Genomic DNA, 23,387 nt, shown 5'->3' on the forward strand with positions numbered 1-23,387 from the left:
GGAACGGGGCTTCCCGATCCGATATTGGGACGAGATGACTCTGATATAATGAATCGTCGAGAAATCGGCCGAGACGGATGGAAACGGCCGAGTCGCGCCCGAATCATCCCGAGTCAGCTCGATATTTTATTATTTTTGCTAAATTTTTAATTATTTTTTTATCATAATTTTTTACAATTTTTAGAATATTAAATATTTCAAAAATTTGTGTCTCGCCGAGACCGTGACGGATAAGTCGAGACAGATGTGGAACGGTACGAACCGCGACCGCAACCGCAACCATGACTTTGAACCATGGTTGTATCACATTCTGAACACTCACTGCAGAGGAGATGACTCTCTAGCCCTACTACACTTTCAGCACCAATAACCATCAGAGGCAGCAACAAACCATAAAAGCTGCTTCTAATATCTATGTTCCAGGTGCTTGTAATGTGTCCTACCCTGCTCTTGTCTAAAAATCTATCCGAAGTCTCAGATTGATCGCAAGTAATATAAAAGTCTGTCTGAATTCCCGGATTGATCACCAAGTAATATATAATTTGGCCATTGTTCCTTGGTCGTTTCAACTCTATTCAATGAATACGGAGTTAACTAGCTAAACTTAAAGAAGATTAAATTTTCAATACTGAAAGAGTCAGCTTTCGCTAATATCTGAAATGTCACCGTAGTTAACTAACAACCTTGAAGCAGTTTGGAAGCAGTTGCAATTCATTTGTTCTATCAGGCAAACAATAACACAATCGTTTTAGGTTGCTTTTCTTTTCTTTTACACCTTTGCAAGTCATCCCAAAAAACCCAATTGCTGGAGTTGAATAAAAGACCAACAACAAACTCAGCACAGGCTTTAAGATTCTCAATTTCTCAAGCCCGTATCAATCATGATTCATCTCAACTCTAATGTACGCCTGCCTGCCTGCAGATGCTAGGGACTGTAGAAAGTAGAAACTGATTAACCTTCGAGTTTATCCCTTTAATTATGACAGTCCATTTCAACTTGCATACGTATGTCCCTACTTTGTCTATTAAGTACTTTTATCATGTTTGAACTAGTGATAGACATGTCCATCCTGCTATTCGAAATCAAAACTAACATTTCCTACTACCAACCAATAAGAAGAGTCGCGTGATCAAGTATTTCTGGGCTCTTGAAGAGAGGAATATCCCATCGCATATGCCTCCCTTTAAATGAGTGTATGGAGGGCTGCAGTGAATTTGAACAACATTAACACAGCTTTCATTCAATATCACTCAAACTTGAAACTCTAGCATCTTGGTACCAGTACAGGCGTGAATGTGTTTGTTGATGGTCATCTGACCTTCATGTAGTCAAGACCATGATTCAAAGACTCGGTCGAGCCATCACCAGAACAGAACTCTTCGTTCCGATACAGAGGCGAAATGACTCCGAAATACATTAATCACCGAGAATTTGGCCGAAAAGTCACCGACACTGTGTCAACCTGAGTTCAGCATATTTTGTCTATATTATTTTGTTTCTTTTGCTAATTTTTTATTATTTTTGTTTAGCATATTTTTTTAATATTATTACAAACAACTTTTAGAATATTAAATGGTTCAAAACTTGTGTTTCGTCGAGACGGTAATCGATACATCGAGACCAATGATGTAAAACAGTCAGAACCGCGACCGCAACTGCAACCGTAACTTTGAACCATGGTCAAGACTCAAGACTGAGTTTTGTCCTTGGTCCTTGCCAGATTCTGGTTAGATGATCATCAACAAACATATTCAGAGCAACCTGCAAATCAGCTTGCTTTGACACTTAATCCAAATCAACAATTTGTTGGATCAGATTGCAGCACGATAATAAATTTCTCGTGATAACCTTATCTATCAGCTATTGCATGAATTTGTAATTCATCCATACCGTTTCTTTTTGCAGGCCTGCCATATTTTTCTCTAAGTTGGGATGTAACGCAAGCCCAACAAATCATGCTTGTTCAGATTCAAATGTGTACCTGCATACTTCCAGCTCTTGGTTAACATGCAGTATAACAAATCTTAAAGCTTCAATATCATTTTACTAGTGGATCACTCAATTACTTGCTAAATTTTAATTTCATGCGGTACCATCAAGCTCTTACTAAGTTTTCAGTGCATTTTTTGCATCTGGATCAATTGCTGCTCAGTCGTCCTTTCTTTCACCTTCTCTTGCACAATTGCTGCTGTTCCTTCTTCGAAACAAGTTTGGCCTAAAGATCAGGTATGGAATTAGTTTCCTATTCTTTCATTCTTGGGTTTTCCTTACATTGATTTTGTTCCATGGATTTTGCTTATGAATATGTTTTTTTTTTGTGGTCCGAGGGCGATTTGGCTGCAAATTTTGATTCACTGATACAATAATAAACTCATAACTCTAAGGGTCTGTTTGGTTGGACAGAAAACATTTTCCAAAGTTTCTACTGTTGAGATATGATTTCTGACGGCATCTCCAGAAATCACACCCTTTTCTTTTCACAGTCTGTAACTGAAAAAGACGATTGAAGACTATCCATAAAAGACCATCGGCAGCGACATCTCATCGGCAAACCAATCCCTTCTTCGCCGACTGCATCTCCAGCTCCGGCGGAGACCCACTTTCAGAGCTAAGCTACTCCTCCAATAAGGTTATTCTTCTTTTAAAAATCAGCTACAATTATTATCTCTCTCTCTCTCTCATTTTTTTCCTTTAAAAGCAGCCAATATCAAGGCTCATCCCCACTCTGGGGGCGATATCTCATCCCTGTTCCTGCAACAGCATCTCCAACAGGGGTGAAGACTCCTTAACTATTTCTAGAGGTATGATGATCTCTAATTAGTTTTTTTTCCGCCTTTTTCCTTTGAAAAATTGTCTAGAATTTCTGGTGTAGGTTCTTTAAGTTGGATTGGAATGAATTTTTGTGGGTTGCTTTTGTTTTAGTTTGCTCTTACCTGATTAGGGTTACATTTGATTTGATTGATGCTAATGAATTAATTTGGCTGCTGAATTTTGGGCAATTTATGATTCTTGGAATCTGATTATTAATCTTGGTGCCCTTGTCTCGACCCTCTAACTTGCTCCGAATCCAGGTAGGGGACGGTAGTGCTTTTCTTACAATCTGGTGAGATCATTTGTAAAAGCTTTAGTGCATTCATTGAGTTTGTGAAGCCACGGGCTGATTCTTGCCATAGGTGCTTGATTGAAAAGGGGTTAATTAATAATATAAGTCAAAACTTTGAAACCAAAAAAAAAAAGATCTTGCCACCAAGTCTATCTCAGCAACCTTAAACTTTTCAGTTCCATTAACTTAATATAACCGTGGAAAAACATAACGCTTTGGATATATTCCCAAATCAGTGAATGTTTTGACATAGCAGCAAGCAAATCACCAAATGGCAATGACGACTCTGTCGTAAAATGATCACTGAGGTTTGTCATCTTGGCAAATACAGGAAACGACAAATAAGTACTCTACAGGTTGTTGGTGGCCATTTTCCATGGAAGTCTAGAATTGGGTGCAATGGGCACAATATACGGCCCTCAATAAATCCCCACCACAAGCCTTATTTGAAAAAGAATCTAAATGCTAGCCATAGATGTCATTGAGGTTCAGCTTCGTTGATCTTTCTATGACCAACCTTTTTGAAATTTGAATAGAATGTTTTCATGCTGCAGGACAAAGTTGAAGCAAACAGAAGTTGACTACCAGAATTTTGATAATGCCTGAATCACTTACTTTAAAAAAGAAAGTTTGTACTTGATTACACTAAAGTTTTACTGAATTATAATATACAGTAATTAAGGGGAATTATTAAAGTTTTACTTCAATATGCAAGTGAGGTATGTATAAACATTGATATATGAGATATTCATTGAATAATAAGTTGAGATTCATGCATCCTTGCCCTTTCAACTTACTTGGATTGCACTCTTTGAATGACTTCCTTCTAAAAGACTTCTCGTCCTTTTCTGAAAGTATTTGGCACTAAAAAAGACCTCAATGATTGTGCATTGCACTGCCATTGAACTTCAACAAATATATTGCCATCATGAATTCATACACTTACTAGTTCTTTATTTTTACATAAATAATATAGTCAAAAGCTACCTTCTTGGAATCTGATTATTAATTGCAGTGGCTTTTATCCATTGGGAACTTGCACTTGCAATTCTAACTATCTTTAAAGATTTGGGGTGGAGAGTTGCTTGACTTAGGCGTTCAGTTTGTTCATTTGGAGCAGAGTTTGTCCTTTCGGATATGGACTATCCAGGAAGTTGTAATTGAATATGTTTGTTGCTGTTGTTGATGGATTATCATTTTTTCCTCCTAAGCTTCTTGTGGATTTCAATTGTTGGCATTTGCTGGTGTTCTAGTATTGTATACTAGTTTGTTTAGAGCAATGTCCTTTAATGATTTTGCGAAGCTGCACAATGGACATGGGAACTTGGACTGTTTCATTACGCTTACATTCTTGTTTTTCGTTGTAATCAGTGATTATTGCTTGTAGTATGATCAGATGAACAAGATGTTGATTGTGACTATTTAAAGACACTAAGCAATTTTCTTTTGGTGGAAACTGACCCTTGGAGAGTGCTCTGTTTCTTCTGTCTAGAGCCATAGTTGTCAAAAGAAGACATAGTTGTTAGAATCAATGTTGCAGACCTGACTGCATAATGTTGGCAAGTTGTGTATTGATGTAAATTCCTAGGATAAAGGTTTCAGTTGTGATTATTTTCTAATTCAAAGGGTGTAGGTATTGGTAATGGTTGTACTGAGGTATTCTGCTTGGCTTGTTGATTAAGTTGATCATCTGCTTACAACAAAGAACAATTATTCTTTCTTCAATTTTGTGTCTTAAATGACTGCATGTTTTGTGGCATTCTGCTTGGCTTGTTGCTTAAGTTGGTCCTTAAAGAAGATGATAATTAATTTTAGTTACCTGATACCAAATATCAAGTTGGTTGATGACCTGGATGCACATTTTGTGGCAAAAATTATTTATGGATTCTAGTTTGTACAGCATAAAAAAAGGTTGATTCGGAGATAAAATTGCACAGCTTGCTAAGTTTTGGATTTAGGAGAAGACGGTGCAGCACTTGAAGAACTTAAGTTTTGTATACTTGGACCATGAAAGTCGCCTTCTAAATTTCTTGGATTAGTCTTTACATATCCAGAGATAAAGCTTTTGAGAATGGGAAAATATTTGCAACATTGCCAACAAACACTAAAAAAGGAAGTCAGAAAATATTTTCACTGACAAACCAAACACCAAAAAATTATGAAAAAAGGAATTTGGAAACTATTTTCACTAAATAACCGAACACCGGAAAATTATGGAGAAGGAAGTGATTTTCCAGGAAAATGACTTCGATGGAAAATATTTATTTTCCGTCCAACCAAACGGACTCTAAGCTATCTGATTTTTCCATGCTTTACATAACTCAAACTAAGAGAGATCAGTTGGCGATTTTGCTTGTAGACTGTAGCACCAGTTAAAATTACCTTGAACAACTACAGGTTGACATCTTATTTGTTTTCTTTGGTTTTTCTTCTTAAAATACACTATGGAAAGAGGAAACAATTGGGTTATAGAAATGGGAAAAAATCAAATGTTAGTAAATATGTTTCCTCAAGTTGATATTTAATGAGTTGCTATTACTCTGGATGTGGAATTGATGAACAAAGCAGCCAGGAGGCATAGATGCATAAAATTGTTGATGGATACAAGTCCTTTCAAGTTGCAATCTCTTCCCCTTTTGTCTTAGCTCTTCTATATGGCAAATTGTTGATCAAATCTACTGAAACAAGCATTCTTTTGCCTTGAACGATCTGGTTCTATCAGGATCAATCTATTTATCCTCTTTGTTTTTTTCCCCTCTAACAAAGCCAGTGTGGTGCCTTGTTCTATTTGGATTCTACTTGTGGTTAGATTGTGCTTAGTTGAATTCACTTCTAATTCTTTTTTCATTTTGGGATGATTTAGGTTTTGCTGAAGGTGAAACTAAGTGCAAAATGCTCTAGAATGTTCCACATCAGATTGTGCAATCTCCAGCTCGGCTAGGGTTACCAAATCCAAATTCACCTTCTCTTCAAAACACTACTCCGGCTAAGTTTGCCTCCCAAGCCCAACAATCTCATCCGCCAAATCAACAGTCAAATGCATCAAGCATTATTTCAACTTCTTCAACACTGCTTCGTCTCCTTCCCCCTCTGCCAAGAGCTCAGTCTATTCTTCTGCAAATGTCCTCACTTGCCTCAAGACTTTTTGATGTCTCACCTAATAGGTCGCATTGGATTAGCGCATTTCGAGGTTCCCTACCCTCCTTCTTGTCTTCCCAATCCCAACCTTTGACATCAACTGCACCAGATTCCTACCCTTCTTCCTCCAAAGAAATTCTCGCTCTTTTCACAAACCTTCAAACTCAGCTATTTGAAGCTGTTGCAGAGCTCCAAGAAATTCTTGATCTTCAAGATGGAAAACAGAAACTCTCGCACGAAATCAGGTCAAAAGATACTGCAATTCTTGCACTTGCAAGCAAGCTCAAAGAAGCTGAGCAGGTTCTTGACAACCTTGTGGATGATTACTCGGATTATCGCCGTTCAAAACGGTCCAAGTCAGAAGATGTTGCAGAAGATTCTTCAACCACCACTGTGGCATCTCAGCTGAAGCTTTCTGATATATTGTCATATGCCCATAGGATAAGCTACACTACTTTTGCACCACCAGAATTTGGTGCTGGACAGGCTCCTCTCCGTGGGGCACTCCCCCTGCTCCACAGGAGGAGCAAATGCGGGGCATCCCAACTGTACGCTTTTGCTGATCATGATGTTGGTTTACCAAAAACAGATGAGGATAAGAAGAAAACTATAGAGCCATTGATCGAAACTCCTGTTGGGCAACCAGCAGAGCCAAATCCATTGGCCAATCTTGCTGGAATGCAGGGTCTACTTCCACCTAATATTGCTGTGCCACCAGGATGGAAACCTGGAATGCCCGTGGAGTTGCCCAATGATCTACCTATTCTTCCTCCACCTGGTTGGAAGCCCGGTGATCCAATGGCACTGCCCCCATTGGATTCTCTTCCTATACATCCTGGAATTGAAGAGCAACAACCTCAGCATATCTCCCCTCCAATGCTTACAAAGACACCCGAGCCTATACAAGTTCGGCATGTGCAGCTTGACATTGACGATGATAGTAGTGATTATAGCAGTGATGTTGGTAGCTCTGACAGTGAAGATTAGTCCTAGACTCCAGTGCTTTTATGTCGATGTAAATTCTGAAATGCTACGTAGAGCATCTTTCAAAGAGGATTGAAGTTGCTATCTCTAGCCTGTACTTTCTGCTGATGAAATTGAAGTTTTACTAGAATTCTGCAATTCCTCAAAGATTGTCTAACTGTGTTTGCATACCTAGAATATTCTTTCAATTTGCTGAACATTTCTCGCAATCCGTTCTAGTACTGGTTTTGATTCTAAGGTGTTATTGGAAGCCTAGTTGAGTGAGCATGATCTTTTAAATTTGTGACAATATGGACCAGTACACTGATATTACACACTTATGTAATGTTTTTATGTAGATTCTGAGGCAATAGATTTTAATGTTTTACCTTTGACATACTTTTGTGATAGTTGATCATCTTCTGGACAGTCGTACATATATTGTGTCTTCCGCAAGATGAGGAACGAATGAAAGCAGAAAAGCTGTACCTTTTCCTCAGTCAATACATCTAAGTACTTCCTATTTGGGCTGATAGGTGGGAATTTACTTAGGTTACTCCAGACATCCTAACATAGGAATATTGTACTCAGGTTCGTAACACGCTGTATAAGGGTACCGATTTGTGTAGCTGTAAACATAAAAGCATTTTTCATCGCAGTCGCTCTAGAATCTTAATGCTTGATGATTGACAAACGTTTGTTAAATGAGATGTAAAGTTATCAATGAATATGTTGTAAAGAATTAAATCAACTGATGTAAGAAATGTTGAAGTAGCAGGTGTTGGCAAAAGAGAAAAAAAAATTGCTTGTTTTAAAGGGAAACTGAAGCATAATTCCCTGCAAAGATCACAGGACAAATAGGAAAACAAGTTGAGGAGGAAAAAAATTCACAAAATTTTCAGATACTTGTCAGCCCTTGTGAGGTCGCGGACATTATAGCAGAATCATCTAAGAAATGAAAATCCAAGTTACAGATTGATGCAGTACAGAAATTACAGTTTTGGCAATGGAAAAAAATTCAAGGGTTGGCTGCAATAGAAGTTTTCTTCTCTGCCATGACAAATTCATTAGATTTTAGTATAGGCATTGCTCTTCTGGTGTTGGTTGTTGCTTGTGCCCTGAATGCTCTGATGTTTCTGACAGCAAGGTTTATGAATGAATGAATCCCTATTATATGTTGTCATAGTCAAATCTTTACGTGACGTGAGAGAAGTACAAATCCTCTGATACATGCAATCCAATCCTCACTACTAATCTGACATCTAAGCTAATTTGACTGAAATAAGAATGTATTATTAATGATGATGAAGAAGATGATATGTACAATTTTACATGGCACCGAGCAGCAGCCTAAAGAAATCTAACTTAATAATCGCGAATATTACCACATCCGCAACGACTCGCTCTATTGAACGATTCGAATCCGTGATGCATGATATCGGCCGATACATCCGAGTTAACTTGGAGTCTATTTGGATATTTTTTTAAATTGTGTCCTTTTTGGTATTTTCTAATTTTATTAATTTTTTCAAAATTTTTGGAAACTTTCATGTGTTATAATGTGCGTATCACCCGATATTCATCCGTTATGCCGCGATGGATGTGGAACAATCGATACCGCGATGCTACCGCGACCCGCGATGGCGAGCCATGCATGAGCCTAAAATGTTCCAATTTCAGAGAAAGCATTAAACTTTGAAGATTCTCCACCTTTGATGTCTGGTACAGAACAGACACATATGTCTTTAGATTGAAGGGCACCAGCAATGAAAGAATTGTCGTAGGCAGTCATATGGAGATATGTTTTGCTAAGAGGACACTTACTTGGTTGTATCCATGGTTCAAAGACTCGGCCGAGTCGTCACTGGAACGGGGCTTCCCGATCCGATATTGGGACGAGATGACTCTGATATAATGAATCGTCGAGAAATCGGCCGAGACGGATGGAAACGGCCGAGTCGCGCCCGAATCATCCCGAGTCAGCTCGATATTTTATTATTTTTGCTAAATTTTTAATTATTTTTTTATCATAATTTTTTACAATTTTTAGAATATTAAATATTTCAAAAATTTGTGTCTCGCCGAGACCGTGACGGATAAGTCGAGACAGATGTGGAACGGTACGAACCGCGACCGCAACCGCAACCATGACTTTGAACCATGGTTGTATCACATTCTGAACACTCACTGCAGAGGAGATGACTCTCTAGCCCTACTACACTTTCAGCACCAATAACCATCAGAGGCAGCAACAAACCATAAAAGCTGCTTCTAATATCTATGTTCCAGGTGCTTGTAATGTGTCCTACCCTGCTCTTGTCTAAAATTCTATCCGAAGTCTCAGATTGATCGCAAGTAATATAAAAGTCTGTCTGAATTCCCGGATTGATCACCAAGTAATATATAATTTGGCCATTGTTCCTTGGTCGTTTCAACTCTATTCAATGAATACGGAGTTAACTAGCTAAACTTAAAGAAGATCAAATTTTCAATACTGAAAGAGTCAGCTTTCGCTAATATCTGAAATGTCACCGTAGTTAACTAACAACCTTGAAGCAGTTTGGAAGCAGTTGCAATTCATTTGTTCTATCAGGCAAACAATAACACAATCGTTTTAGGTTGCTTTTCTTTTCTTTTACACCTTTGCAAGTCATCCCAAAAAACCCAATTGCTGGAGTTGAATAAAAGACCAACAACAAACTCAGCACAGGCTTTAAGATTCTCAATTTCTCAAGCCCGTATCAATCATGATTCATCTCAACTCTAATGTACGCCTGCCTGCCTGTAGATGCTAGGGACTGTAGAAAGTAGAAACTGATTAACCTTCGAGTTTATCCCTTTAATTATGACAGTCCATTTCAACTTGCATACGTATGTCCCTACTTTGTCTATTAAGTACTTTTATCATGTTTGAACTGGTGATAGACATGTCCATCCTGCTATTTGAAATCAAAACTAACATTTCCTGCTACCAACCAATAAGAAGAGTCGCGTGATCAAGTATTTTTGGGCTCTTGAAGAGAGGAATATCCCATCGCATATGCCTCCTTTTAAATGAGTGTATGGAAGGTTCCAGTGAATTTGAACAACATTAACACAGCTTTCATTCAATATCACTCAAACTTGAAACTCTAGCATCTTGGTACCAGTACAGGCGTGAATGTGTTTGTTGATGGTTATCTGACCTTCATGTAGTCAAGACCATGGTTCAAAGACTCGGCCGAGCCATCACCAGAACGGAACTCTTCGTTCCGATACAGAGGCGAAATGACTCCGAAATACATTAATCACCGAGAATTTGGCCAAGAAGTCTCCGACACCGTGTCATCCTGAGTTCAGCATATTTTGTCTATATTATTTTGTTGCTTTTGCTAATTTTTTATTATTTTTGTTTAGCATATTTTTTTAATATTATTACAAACAACTTTTAGAATATTAAATGGTTCAAAATTTGTGTTTCGTCGACACGGTGATATATATATCGAGACCGATGATGTGAAACGGTCAGAATCGCGACCGCAACCACAACTTTGAACCATGGTCAAGACTCAAGATTGAGTTTTCTCCTTGGTCCTTGCCAGATTCTGGTTAGATGATCATCAACAAACATATTCAGAGAAACCTGCAAATCAGCTTGCTTTGACACTTAATCCAAATCAACAATTTGTTGGATCAGATTGCAGCATGATAATAAATTTCTCGTGATAACCTTATCTATCAGCTATTGCATGAATTTGTAATTCATCCATACCGTTTCTTTTTGCAGGCCTGCCATATTTTTCTCTAAGCTGGGATGTAATGCAAGCCCAACAAATCATGCTTGTTCAGATTCAGCTGTGTACTTGCATACTTCCTGCTCTTGGTTAACATGCAGTATAACAAATCTTAAGGCTTCAATATCATTTTACTAGTGGATCACTCTCAATTACTTGCTAAATTTTAATTTCATGTTGTACCATCAAGCTCTTACTAAGTTTTCAGTGCACTTTTTGCATCTGGATCAATTGCTGCTCAGTCGTCCCTTCTTTTACCTTCTCCTGCACAATTGCTGCTGTTCCTTCTTCGAAACAAGTTTGGCCTAAAGATCAGGTATGGAATTAGTTTCCTATTCTTTCATTCTTGGGTTTTCCTTACATTGATTTTGTTCCATGGATTTTGCTTATGAATATGTTTTTTTTTTGTGGTCCTAGTGCGATTTGGCTGCAAATTTTGATTCACTGATACAATAATAAACTCATAACTCTAAGGGTCTGTTCGATTGGACAGAAAACATTTTCCAAAGTTTCTACTGTTGAGATATGATTTCTGACGGCATCTCCAGAAATCACACCCTTTTCTTTTCACAGTCTGTAACTGAAAAAGATGATTGAAGACTATCCATAAAAGACCATCGGCAGCGACATCTCATCGGCAAACCAATCCCTTCTTCGCCGACAGCATCTCCAGCTTCGGCGGAGACCCACTTTCAGAGGTAAGCTACTCCTCCAATAAGGTTATTCTCCTTTTAAAAATCAGCTACAATTATCATCTCTCTCTCTCTCATTTTTTTTCTTTAAAAGCAGCCAATATCAAGGCTCATCCCCACTCTGGGGGCGATATCTCATCCCTGTTCCTGCAACAGCATTTCCAACAGGGGTGAAGACTCCTTAACTATTTCCAGAGGTATGATGATCTCTTATTAGTTTTTTTCCGCCATTTTCCTTTGAAAAATTGTCTAGAATTACTGGTGTAGGTTCTTGAAGTTGGATTGGAATGAATTTTTGTGGGTTGCTTTTGTTTTAGTTTGCTCTTACCTGATTAGGGTTACATTTGATTTGATTGATGCTAATGAATTAATTTGGCTGCTGAATTTTGGGCATTTTATGATTCTTGGAATCTGATTATTAATCTTGGTGCTCTTGTCTCGACTCTCTAACTTGCTCCGAATCCAGGTAGGGTAGGGTAGTGTTTTTCTTACAATCTGGTGAGACCATTTGTAAAAGTTTTAGTGCATTCATTGAGTTTGTGAAGCCACGGGCGGATTCTTGCCATAGGTGCTTGATTGAAAAAGGAGTTATTTAATAATATAAGTCAAAACTTTGAAACCAAAAAAAAAAAAAAAGATCCTTCCCCCAAGTCTATCGGAGCAGCCTTAAACTTTTCAGTTCCATTAACTTAATATAACCGTGGAAACACAGAATGCTTTGGATATATTCCCAAATCAGTGAATGTTTTGACATAGCAACAAGCGAATCACCCAATGGCAATGACGACTCTGTCGTAAAATGATCACTGAGGTTTGTCATCTTGGCAAATACAAGAAACCACAAATAAGTATTCTACTAAAGAAGATGCGGCCAGAAGTAAAACCGGACTTACACAGGACATAGTCCATAGACATCATCGGGGAACTGGGGACAAAATCACTAAAACAGAAAAAGGTACTTGCTGGGTTTATCTTGTTGGGTTGTTAAGCAATGCTAGCTTCTATAAGGGCTGCACAAATCTTTTATTTATAGCAGTACTTATCAGCGTTTAATTTCGGATAGACTCATGAATTCCTTTGGTCCTTTTCTCGAGCAACGAATATATTGATGGAGTTCTTGTTTGTTGGCAAATTTCAAAGTCTTCATTCCCTGTCAAGGTTAGACTTCGTAGTTCTCTAAAACGTCAAGATTATTTGGAAATGTTGCAGCATCTTTCCCTGTTTCTGATGATATCTCTATCTGCCCTAAATCATTTAATCTTATCATTTATCACATGTATTCTGCTTGCTTCATCACTTGACTTTATTTCCAAGTGCCAAGTTCCAACTTGTTGAATATCAAGAAAAAAACCTTATTCTGGTCCCATTTTGGCATTTTCAAGTTAGAAGCTTTTGTTTTTCTAAGGAGTAATACTTGTACACATTTAGCTGAGGTTATGTCCCTAATTTTAGAAGCATGTAAATCTAAAGTCACATTGTTTAGACATTTAAAATAATAAGCCTAGAACTTTTAGACCAGGACAAACAATGAGGGAGAGCACCTGTTCAAATTAATCTTACAATTTGGTTCCTCCCATGTTTAAGATATCTGTCAATTGAAACCCATGCTTGAGTTAGTGTTTCCCCAGATTAACATACTCTCTAGTAAAACGACAACATCAAATCTTAGCATTGTAAAGTTTTTTATTGGATGAGCACAATATAGCCAGGTGTACCAACAGTCGAATAAGCCTGTAATGTACCAACATTGATTACTCAAGGAACTTAAAAGATTCATGCATCCTTGCCTTGCCCAGTTTCTACAAGATGTTATAGCAACTCTTTAAAGATGGAGCTATGTAGCATTTGTTGATCTTTTAACATATTTAATGAAGTGCAAAGGATTGTAATTTCCTCAAGTTGGTCGTTTACTAGGATTTCCAAATAGTAATGGTTGACAAGGACAGACTAGTAGCAAAGAAGTAAATTTCATAACCTTTTTTTTAATCTCAATTTCAGATATAAAAATTACTCATTGGATGGATTTTGTGTAAAACCAGACTGGTCATTGCATTCTCAAACTTCAGTTGTATAGGAGTAACAGACTTGTGTACTTCCATCAATATGGCTTTTTCAGCACTTAAATTCGTAAATTGCCAAAAAGCTCAAATCTTCTGCTATCTATTTCTTTGTGTTGCATTAGCCTAAAACTTATGGATGATGGATTAGGAAAGGAAATAGACATTTAATTTTCATATCAAAGTTACAAGTTGTTGGTGGCCATTTTCCATGGAAGTCTAGAGTTGGGTGCAATGGGCACAATATACGGCCCTCAATAAATCCCCACCACAAGCCTTATTTGAAAAAGAATCTAAATGCTAGCCATAGATGTCATTAAGGTTCAGCTTCGTTGATCTTTCTATGACCAACCTTTTTGAAGTTTGAATAGAATGTTTTCATGCTGTAGGACAAAGTTGAAGCAAACAGAAGTTGACTACCAGAATTTTGATAATGCCTGAATCACTTGCTTTAAAAAAGAAAGTTTGTACTTGATTACACTAAAGTTTTACTGAATTATAATATACAGTAATTAAGGGGAATTATTAAAGTTTTACTTCAATATGCAAGTGAGGTATGTATAAACATCAATGGTTTCAAACTCGGCCGGACTGGCCGGTTCGACCGCGACCCGACCATGTGTCCGGTCCGGTTCATAGCCTATGGTGACTTGGTCCAAGAACCGGTCAAACTCGTAAAAACCGTTTAAATCGGAATGAACCGTGAACCGCGGTTTTTTAATTTTTGGCAAAATTGACTGAATTTTGACGAGTAAATTCCCAAAAAGAGGGATTTTTTAATCTAACTTCCCAAAGGGTGGCGATTTTTGAGTCTCTTCTCAAAGGGTGAAAAATGCATTCAAGGAATGCGTTTTTTCAAATAAAAACGTAATTTTCAAATACGTTATTTTAATTTTCATAAATTTATTTAAATAGAAAAAATTGGTTAAAAACGCATTAGTGGAATGCATTGTTTGATAGAAAACGCATTTCGCTAATGCGCTATTGTTTAAGAAACCCATTAGATGAATGCGGTTTTCGTTTATCAATATGTACCACTTTTTTCCATTTCTTTGATCTTGACTTGGGTTATGTAAGGTTTTTTTTTTAAAAAAAATATTATCTTATTATTTTATGGAAGTTATTATTAATTTAGCTCACTAACACAAGTCAAGATAAAAAAAAAAATTTATTTCATAGTTGTTATTAATTTATCTGGTATAGATTTCATTTCAAGTTTGCAAAGGCTTAAAGGTTTTTGAACTTTGGATTTTACATATGCATGCACATATTTTGTATCTTAAATGTTGGTAATTTGTCTTAAAAATCGTAACAATTTTTCTAAAGAAAATTTTACGATTCATAAAAAGTTAATCCTAAATATTTAGTGTAAAAATATGATGGCCCAAAATGAGTTAGAATAATCACATATCTTGAAAACTTTAATCAAAGGGAAAATTGCGAAACTCCTCTCATTTTTCCTCATTTTCAACTATTTATATCACATGTTAAGCAAAAACTTGCATATTCAAATATGTCATAAGGGGATATAATGTCACATCTAATTTTATATACTATGTTTACTTGGTTTTCAATCCAAATTTTCTTATACAATAAGAATTCTTATAACAAGACAAGTACCGGGGATTAGAATAGATTCCTAGATATGCTAAAAACTCATTTAGCAATCAGTTTTTTTTTATTAATAAACGCATTTCCAAAATGGGTTTTAGGCCAAAAAATGCATTCATTAAATGAGACTTTTTAAAACAGCGCATCCCACTAATGCATTTTTTAACTAATTTTTTCTATTTAAATAAATTTATGAAAATTAAAATAACGTATTTAAAAATTACGTTTTTATTTGAAAATCATTCGGGGAGAGACTAAAAAATTACCGCCCTTTAGGAAGTTAGATTAAAAAATCCCTCTTTTTGGGAATTTACTCGAATTTTGACCGATTTATCTAAACCTAATCTCCGGTTCACTCTTCAATCTTCATTCAGTCTTCTTCTTCGCTGCGCCGCTTCGCCGCTTCGGTCTTCCCACTTCCCCTGCAATTGCCAAAATTGCCTGCCGTCCCTAATCCCTTATCCAAACTCCAATCTTTGATCCAGTGCTATTTCCACACTTGCTCATCGATCAATACCCAATTTCTTCCCGTTAGATTTTCCTCCAGGAATTTGGGCGATAACCAGTTCACTGACCTACCTCACTGTCAAAGAATAGCGGCTTAAATTTAGTGTAAGCTTGCTCAAACTTTAATCTCATCCTCGTTTTGGTTCCATTATATAGAGTTTTCTGTTAGATGGATAAACTGCTTGGTTATAAAAGTTTAGAAACTTTTAGAGGTAAGTTTAGAGGTAAGCAACTTACCTCTGGATTGCTGCTTGTCACTGGTAAGTTTAGAAATCTTGCATTTCTTTACGTGATTTTGTTTTTGGTTTTTAGTCTTAATTTAAAAAAATTTGTGGGGTTCTGAGTCCTTGGTGGTGTTTAATGAATTGCCGTAAAAAAGATTTGAAAGTAATTTTAATTGTTTCCTTTGTGTTAAAATTTCAAGTTTCTTGCTGATGATATAATGCAGCGATTGAGTTGTAAACTTGTGGGATTCTGTGGAAATAATTGCATCTCTAATTTGATGCCTTTTCTAAGGTCAAATGGTTTTTGATAAACAATTTGATGGTTGTCTGATGAGTATTAGGTTACATTATATGGAATTCGTATGGTTAAATTTGGGCAGTTGTAGCATATCTTCTTAGGTCCAACAGCTACTGATTGGCTTAGAATGGAGGTGCTACTGACAAAATGTTGGAAGGATGAAGATAAAACAATGGTTTTAACTTAATTAATGTAGATGAGATTTTACTTAACCTAATGTAGATGAGTCTGTTTTGTCTTCTGTTGGACGTGAGCTGAGTATATGGTTTCAAAGGGCTTCCATATTGACGTGCTAATCCAAAGTCACAGATCTTCAACTCACCACAATTATTTAAAAGTATATTTGATGTCTTTAAATCTCTGTGCAAAACCCAGTTATCATGAAGATACTTAACACCCTCAAGAAGCTGAAGCATGAGGCACTTAACTTCACTCTCCCTAAACGGTTGTTTCATTGTCTCCATTAACCACTTCAGATCTTTGGTGACAGTTTCAGTTCCCAAATACAAATAGTCTTAAGCATCATTGATTCTACTAAAATTATTGCATTGCATCAAAATTTATATCTTATATTGCATTGCATCATTGGTGACAGTTTCAGTTTTTTTGTTAATTCTAATATTTAGACAATTGGACATATAAGTTGGATAACTATGATATTGCTCTTATTTTAATTGTGGTTTATCATTTATATCTTATTTTGTGCATAGGTGTGTGTGTGTGTCTATATATATATATATATATATATATATATATATATATATACATATATATATTTATTTATTTATTTATTGAACCGGGGTTGAGCCGGTCCGACCGGTTGAACCTCGACCCTTTCATTTCACCGGTTCGATTAACAGTCCGGGTTTTAAAACATTGATAAACATTGATATATGAGATATTCATTGAATAATAAGTTGAGATTCATGCATCCTTGCCCTTTCAACTTACTTGGATTGCACTCTTTGAATGACTTCCTTCTAAAAGACTTCTCGTCCTTTTCTAAAAGTATTTGGCCCTAAAAAAGACCTCAATGATAGTGCATTGCACTACCATTGAACTTCAACAAATATATTGCCATCACGAATTCATACACTTACTAGTTCTTTATTTTTACAGAAATAATATAGTCAAAAGCTACCTTCTTGGAATCTGATTATTAATTTCAGTGGCTTTTATCCATTGGGAACTTGCACTTGCAATTCTGACTATCTTTAAAGATTTGGGGGTGGAGAGTTGCTTGACTGCTTTTATCCATTGGGAACTTGCACTTGCAATTCTGACTATCTTTAAAGATTTGTGGTGGAGAGTTGCTTGACTTAGGCTTTCAGTTTGTTCATTTGGAGCAGAGTTTGTTCTTTCGGATATGGACTATCCAGGAAGTTGTAATTGAATATGTTTGTTGCTGTTGTTGATGGATTATCATTTTTTCCTCCTAAGCTTCTTGTCGATTTCAATTGTTGGCATTTGCTGGTGTTCTAGTGTTGTATACTAGTTTGTTTAGAGCAATGTCCTTTAATGATTTTGTGAAGCTGCACAATGGACATGGGAACTTGGACTGTTTCATTATGCTTACATTCTTGTTTTTTGTTGTAATCAGTGGTTATTGCTTGTAGTATGATCAGATGAACAAGATGTTGATTGTGACTATTTAAAGACACTAAGCAATTTTCTTTTGGTGGAAACTGACCCTTGGAGAGTGCTCTGTTTCTTCTGTCTAGAGCCATAGTTGTCAAAAGAAGACATAGTTGTTAGAATCAATGTTGCAGACCTGACTGCATAATGTTGGCAAGTTGTGTATTGATGTAAATTCCTAGGATAAAGGTTTCAGTTGTGATTATTTTCTGATTCAAAGGGTGTAGGTATTGGTAATGGTTGTACTGAGGTATTCTGCTTGGCTTGTTGCTTAAGTTGATCATCTGCTTACATCAAAGATGAATTATTCTTTCTTCAATTTTGTGTCTTAAATGACTGCATGTTTTGTGGTATTCTGCTTGGCTTGTTGCTTAAGTTGGTCCTTAAAGAAGATGATAATTAATTTTAGTTACCTGATACCAAATATCAAGTTGGTTGATGACCTGGATGCACATTTTGTGGCAAAAATTATTTATGGATTCTAGTTTATACAGCATAAATAAAGGTTGATTTGGAGAGAATATTGCACAGCTTGCTAAGTTTTGGGTTTTGGAGAAGACGGTGCAGCACTTGAAGAACTTAAGTTTTGTATAAAATTGTTGATGGATACAAGTCCTTTCAAGTTGCATTCTCTTCCCCTTTTGTCTTAGCTCTTCTATATGGCAAATTGTTGATCAAATCAACTGAAACAAGCATTCTTTTGCCTTGAACGATCTGGTTCTATCAGGATCAATCTATTTATCCTCTTTGTTTTTTTCCCCTCTAACAAAGCGCCAGTGTGGTGCCTTGTTCTATTTGGATTCTACTTGTGGTTAGATTGTGCTTAATTGAATTCACTTGTAAATCTTTTTTCTTTTTGGGATGATTTAGGTTTTGCTGAAGGTGAAACTAAGTGCAAAATGCTCCAGAATGTTCCACATCAGATTGTGCAATCTCCAGCTAGGCTAGGGTTACCAAATCCAAATTCACCTTCTCTTCAAAACACTACTCCGGCTAAGTTTGCCTCCCAAGCCCAGCAATCTCATCCACCCAATCAACAGCCATATGCATCAAGCATTATTCCAACTTCTTCAACACTTCTTCCTCTCCTTCCCCCTCTGCCAAGAGCTCAGTCTATTCTTCTGCAAATGTCCTCACTTGCCTCAAGACTTTTTGATGTCTCACCTAATAGGTCGCATTGGATTAGCGCATTTCGAGGTTCCCTACCCTCCTTCTTGTCTTCCCAATCCCAACCTTTGACATCAACTGCACCAGATTCCTACCCTTCTTCCTCCAAAGAAATTCTCGCTCTTTTCACAAACCTTCAAACTCAGCTATTTGAAGCTGTTGCAGAGCTCCAAGAAATTCTTGATCTTCAAGATGGAAAACAGAAACTCTCGCACGAAATCAGGTCAAAAGATGCTGCAATTCTTGCACTTGCAAGCAAGCTCAAAGAAGCTGAGCAGGTTCTTGACAACCTTGTGGATGATTACTCGGATTATCGCCGTTCAAAACGGTCCAAGTCAGAAGATGTTGCAGAAGATTCTTCAACCACCACTGTGGCATCTCAGCTGAAGCTTTCTGATATATTGTCATATGCCCATAGGATAAGCTACACTACTTTTGCACCACCAGAATTTGGTGCTGGACAGGCTCCTCTCCGTGGGGCACTCCCACCTGCTCCACAGGAGGAGCAAATGCGGGCATCCCAACTGTACGCTTTTGCTGATCATGATGTTGGTTTACCAAAAACAGATGAGGATAAGAAGAAAACTATAGAGCCATTGATCGAAACTCCTGTTGGGCAACCAGCAGAGCCAAATCCACTGGCCAATCTTGCTGGAATGCAGGGTCTACTTCCACCTAATATTGCTATGCCATCAGGATGGAAACCTGGAATGCCCGTGGAGTTGCCCAGTGATCTACCTATTCTTCCTCCACCTGGTTGGAAACCTGGTGATCCAGTGGCACTGCCCCCATTGGATTCTCTTCCTATACCTCCTAGAATTGAAGAGCAACAACCTCAGCATATCCCCCCTCCAATGCTTACAAAGGCACCCGAGCCTATACAAGTTCGGCATGTGCAGCTTGACATTGACGATGACAGTAGTGATTATAGCAGTGATGTTGGTAGCTCTGACAGTGAAGATTAGTCCTAGACTCCAGTGCTTTTATGTCGATGTAAATTCTGAAATGCTACGTAGAACATCTTTCAAAGAGGATTGAAGTTGCTATCTCTAGCCTGTACTTTCTGCTGATGAAATTGAAGTTTTATTAGAATTCTGCAATTCCTCGAAGGCTGTCTAACCTTTCAATTTGCTGAACATTTCTCGCAATCCGTTCTAGTACTGGTTTTGATTCTAAGGTGTTATTGGAAGCCTGGTTGAGTGAGCATGATCTTTTAAATTGACATTACACTGACATTACACACTTATGTAATGTTTTTATGTAGATTCTGATGCAATAGATTTTTATGTTTTACCTTTGACGTACTTTTGTGATAATTGATCATCTTCTGGACGGTCGTACATATATTGTGTCTTCCGCAAGATGAGGAACGAATGAAAGCAGAAAAGCTGCACCTTTTCCTCAGTCAATACATCTAAGTACTCCCAGAAAATCAGCTGAATCAGTGCCTTCATAAAAAAGCATTTCAGTCTTCGCAGCATCAAGAGGAAATTGGGATTGTCACAGGGAATTGGGGTTGCGGTGCTTTTGGTGGAGATCCTCAACTTAAAGCTATTATTCAGTGGCTTGCTGCTTCTCAGGTGATGCCTTCTACGGGCTTCATTTTCAGCTTCTTTATGTGGTGCAATGCACCAAGTGTGATTAACTGATTCCATATTGGACATTATGACATTTTGCTAGTCTGGAAAGATTTATTTACTGTGTTCTGTTTTCTGTTCTAATTCTTCTTTCTCAGTCTTATATTCCTAGTAAATATTAGATATCCATGTTAATTGTCAGGTGAACCATTTCTATATGTTATTTGATAATACTGAGAAAGTTGCTGAGCTATTTTGAGCTAATGTATTGCCTTGCGGAAAAAATGGATCTGTCATGATGTTGTGTTTAGTCCAAATTTATTCTGAGATTGCTTCTTGATATATGCTGCTCTTTACTTACGTCTTCGTTTCTGTCATCATGATTGAATTCTTGAAAGAATTGCAAACATGTGACTTACTAAATCCTTTCTACTGCTGTTGTAATGGAATCTGGTTTAGGAATGGATGCTTGGCCCGTATCCTATTTGTGTAATACCATAATTATTTGACATACAATATGGACATTCTTTCTCTTTCCGAAGACATCAGTTCATAGATTTCGTGCATTTTGTTATCAACTGGTTTTATTTAGTCTTCTCCTTTCAGTTCTTCTATGATTTTTCTGATATTGTCCTATGTTCCAGGCATTAAGACCTTTCATCTTGTACCACACATTTGGTTTGGAGACATTGGAGGTGCTAGATCAGGTACTTAACTTCTGCCAGCTGTAAATGATGTTTAACGTATTGATTTGAATGTATATGAGATTTTTTCTCTTTTTTTTTTATTGTTTTTCTGCTGAATAATGGATTTCTGTTTTAGGAGCACCAAAATAAGTAAAGGACAAGTGGTCTTGGTTACTTTGTCAGCTTTAAGTATGTGGCCTTAAAAAAGGATGATCTTTGGAGTATTTCTTTGTATTCAGACACTTACCCCCTCCATCATAATTTGTTCTTCACTTCTGGGTCCCAATTCCTATTGCACTTACCTGCACAATTCTCATGTATATCCACATGCACTTGTAGTCAGCTTCTTCAAGGCCAAGCTATAAAAAGTACACGATTGACCACTATTTGTGCATTGTTATTTCGAAAGGGGTTTCCTAAAAGTGAAGAACAAACTGTATTCTAGTCCTGCAATCTTCTTTTAGAGATGTGATCAAATGGTCAAATTGTGACTAAGTGTGGTGTCTCCTCCAAGCATTTTCTTAATGCTAATCTTAAAAGGCAAACTATCCTTTGGTTGGTTACCTTTGCCAAGGTTTAGTTTGCCCCTTTGACTCAAATTCATTTGGTCCATTTATTAACTATAGCTCAAAGATGGTTGCCATTATCTTTTGGAGTTCTTCTGTTAAATTTATTATCATTTCTTGAACAAGGAACTTCCCTTGTTTTTAAGGTTGTGGCAGACTAAGTTCAAATTCAAAAAGTAACAAATCGGTGGTGAAGGAGCACGGTTGAAACTTTACCAAATTTAGTGCTCGATGATGTGGCTGTTGCATTTCAAATACTGAAATAATTTCTTGTCAATTGTTTATGCTGCTGGATACTGTGTCTCCTGCACTTTGCGAATTATAGGTCTAACACGCGGCCTATTATTCATTAGATTCTTAGATCTGACTGATTGAACTTTGGACCACCTTTCATTATTTTATGGATGGACACTTTCTTTTCATGCCCATTGGTTGTTGACAATTTCTCTTTTAGGTGACTCGCTGGATTATATCCCATGAGTGGACTGTTGGAGAACTTTGGAATATGATGGTTGAGTACGGATCCAAGAGATTAAAAGGTGAAGCCAGAGTTGGCTTTTTCAGTTGGCTCCTTCCCTTGGTAGATTCCAATGATGCATGAGCTGTTGGGCATCACCTCAATCTTCATGAGATTTACTGAGCATTGACCAAAATTTCTTCTTTGGTGGGCACTTTCTTGGCTTGGTGCGGCTCATATTTGATTCACTATGGAAGACTAGCATAGTGTAAATGCTTTCACTGTTAGTTGCACTGTGGAAATATAGAATACTCGGCATAATTTTTCCCTATAGGGGTGCGTGGTCTGTGTATCTGAGGGACATTTTATTGTTCGTTAGTGACAAAAAAGAAGTGCATCTGGAGTTGCTCTGCGCCAATGGTTGATTTTGTCTGACCCAAGATCTCCTTTGCAATTCACCTGTAAGGGAGAATGGATGAGCTCAAGGGCAGGTAAAATGAAGGCATTCTAGCTATTCATTGAACAAGAAAATGACAGGAGAGGGGGGGTTGCATGCACGGAGATGGAGGGTATTTACTATCTGCTGCCCACTGCCCCGGATTTGAAACTGCTGTGGAAGCATATGCGATCAAACTCTGGCTTGCGACAGCAACTCTGCTGCTATCAGAATTTGTTGGTTAGAAAGCTTTGTCCATAACCAACCTAGTTATGAGGATCTAACCCGCATTCATGTAATACCTTTCTTTCTTGTTTAGTGAACGGAGGCTCGTAGAATTCGCTGAAAGATAGGATCAGCTGTTTGGTACGTCTCCTTTTGTACCTATAATTAAGTCTATACACGTTAGGATGAGGTTCAAAAGTTACCATTCATACAAGGACCATTAATTTGACATATCTTTTACTTCCACAAAATAAAATAGGGGAAAAAAATT

At 37.3% G+C, this 23,387-nt stretch overlaps 1 protein-coding gene and 1 pseudogene across 1 annotated transcript; both read left to right on the forward strand.

The window, feature by feature from the left end:
* The first annotated feature begins 5,996 nt into the window (after positions 1-5,996).
* LOC140008504 (mediator of RNA polymerase II transcription subunit 4-like) lies at positions 5,997-7,373 on the forward strand (annotated as a pseudogene).
* Positions 7,374-15,666: 8,293 nt separating this feature from the next.
* On the forward strand, positions 15,667-20,278 carry LOC113711509 (mediator of RNA polymerase II transcription subunit 4-like). Its single transcript, XM_027234723.2, has 2 exons — positions 15,667-15,950; positions 18,873-20,278. The coding sequence occupies exon 2, from the start codon at positions 18,902-18,904 to the stop codon at positions 20,132-20,134; it is 1,233 nt and encodes a 410-aa protein (XP_027090524.1). The 5' UTR covers positions 15,667-15,950; positions 18,873-18,901; the 3' UTR covers positions 20,135-20,278.
* The last annotated feature ends 3,109 nt before the right edge of the window (positions 20,279-23,387 follow it).

Source organism: Coffea arabica, chromosome 1e (assembly GCF_036785885.1).
Source record: "Coffea arabica cultivar ET-39 chromosome 1e, Coffea Arabica ET-39 HiFi, whole genome shotgun sequence".
Taxonomy (NCBI): Eukaryota; Viridiplantae; Streptophyta; class Magnoliopsida; order Gentianales; family Rubiaceae; genus Coffea; species Coffea arabica.

Excerpts from the sequence above, each read along its gene's own strand:
- LOC113711509 (XM_027234723.2), top strand. The coding sequence starts at position 18,902 with ATGCTCCAGAATGTTCCACATCAGATTGTGCAATCTCCAGCTAGGCTA.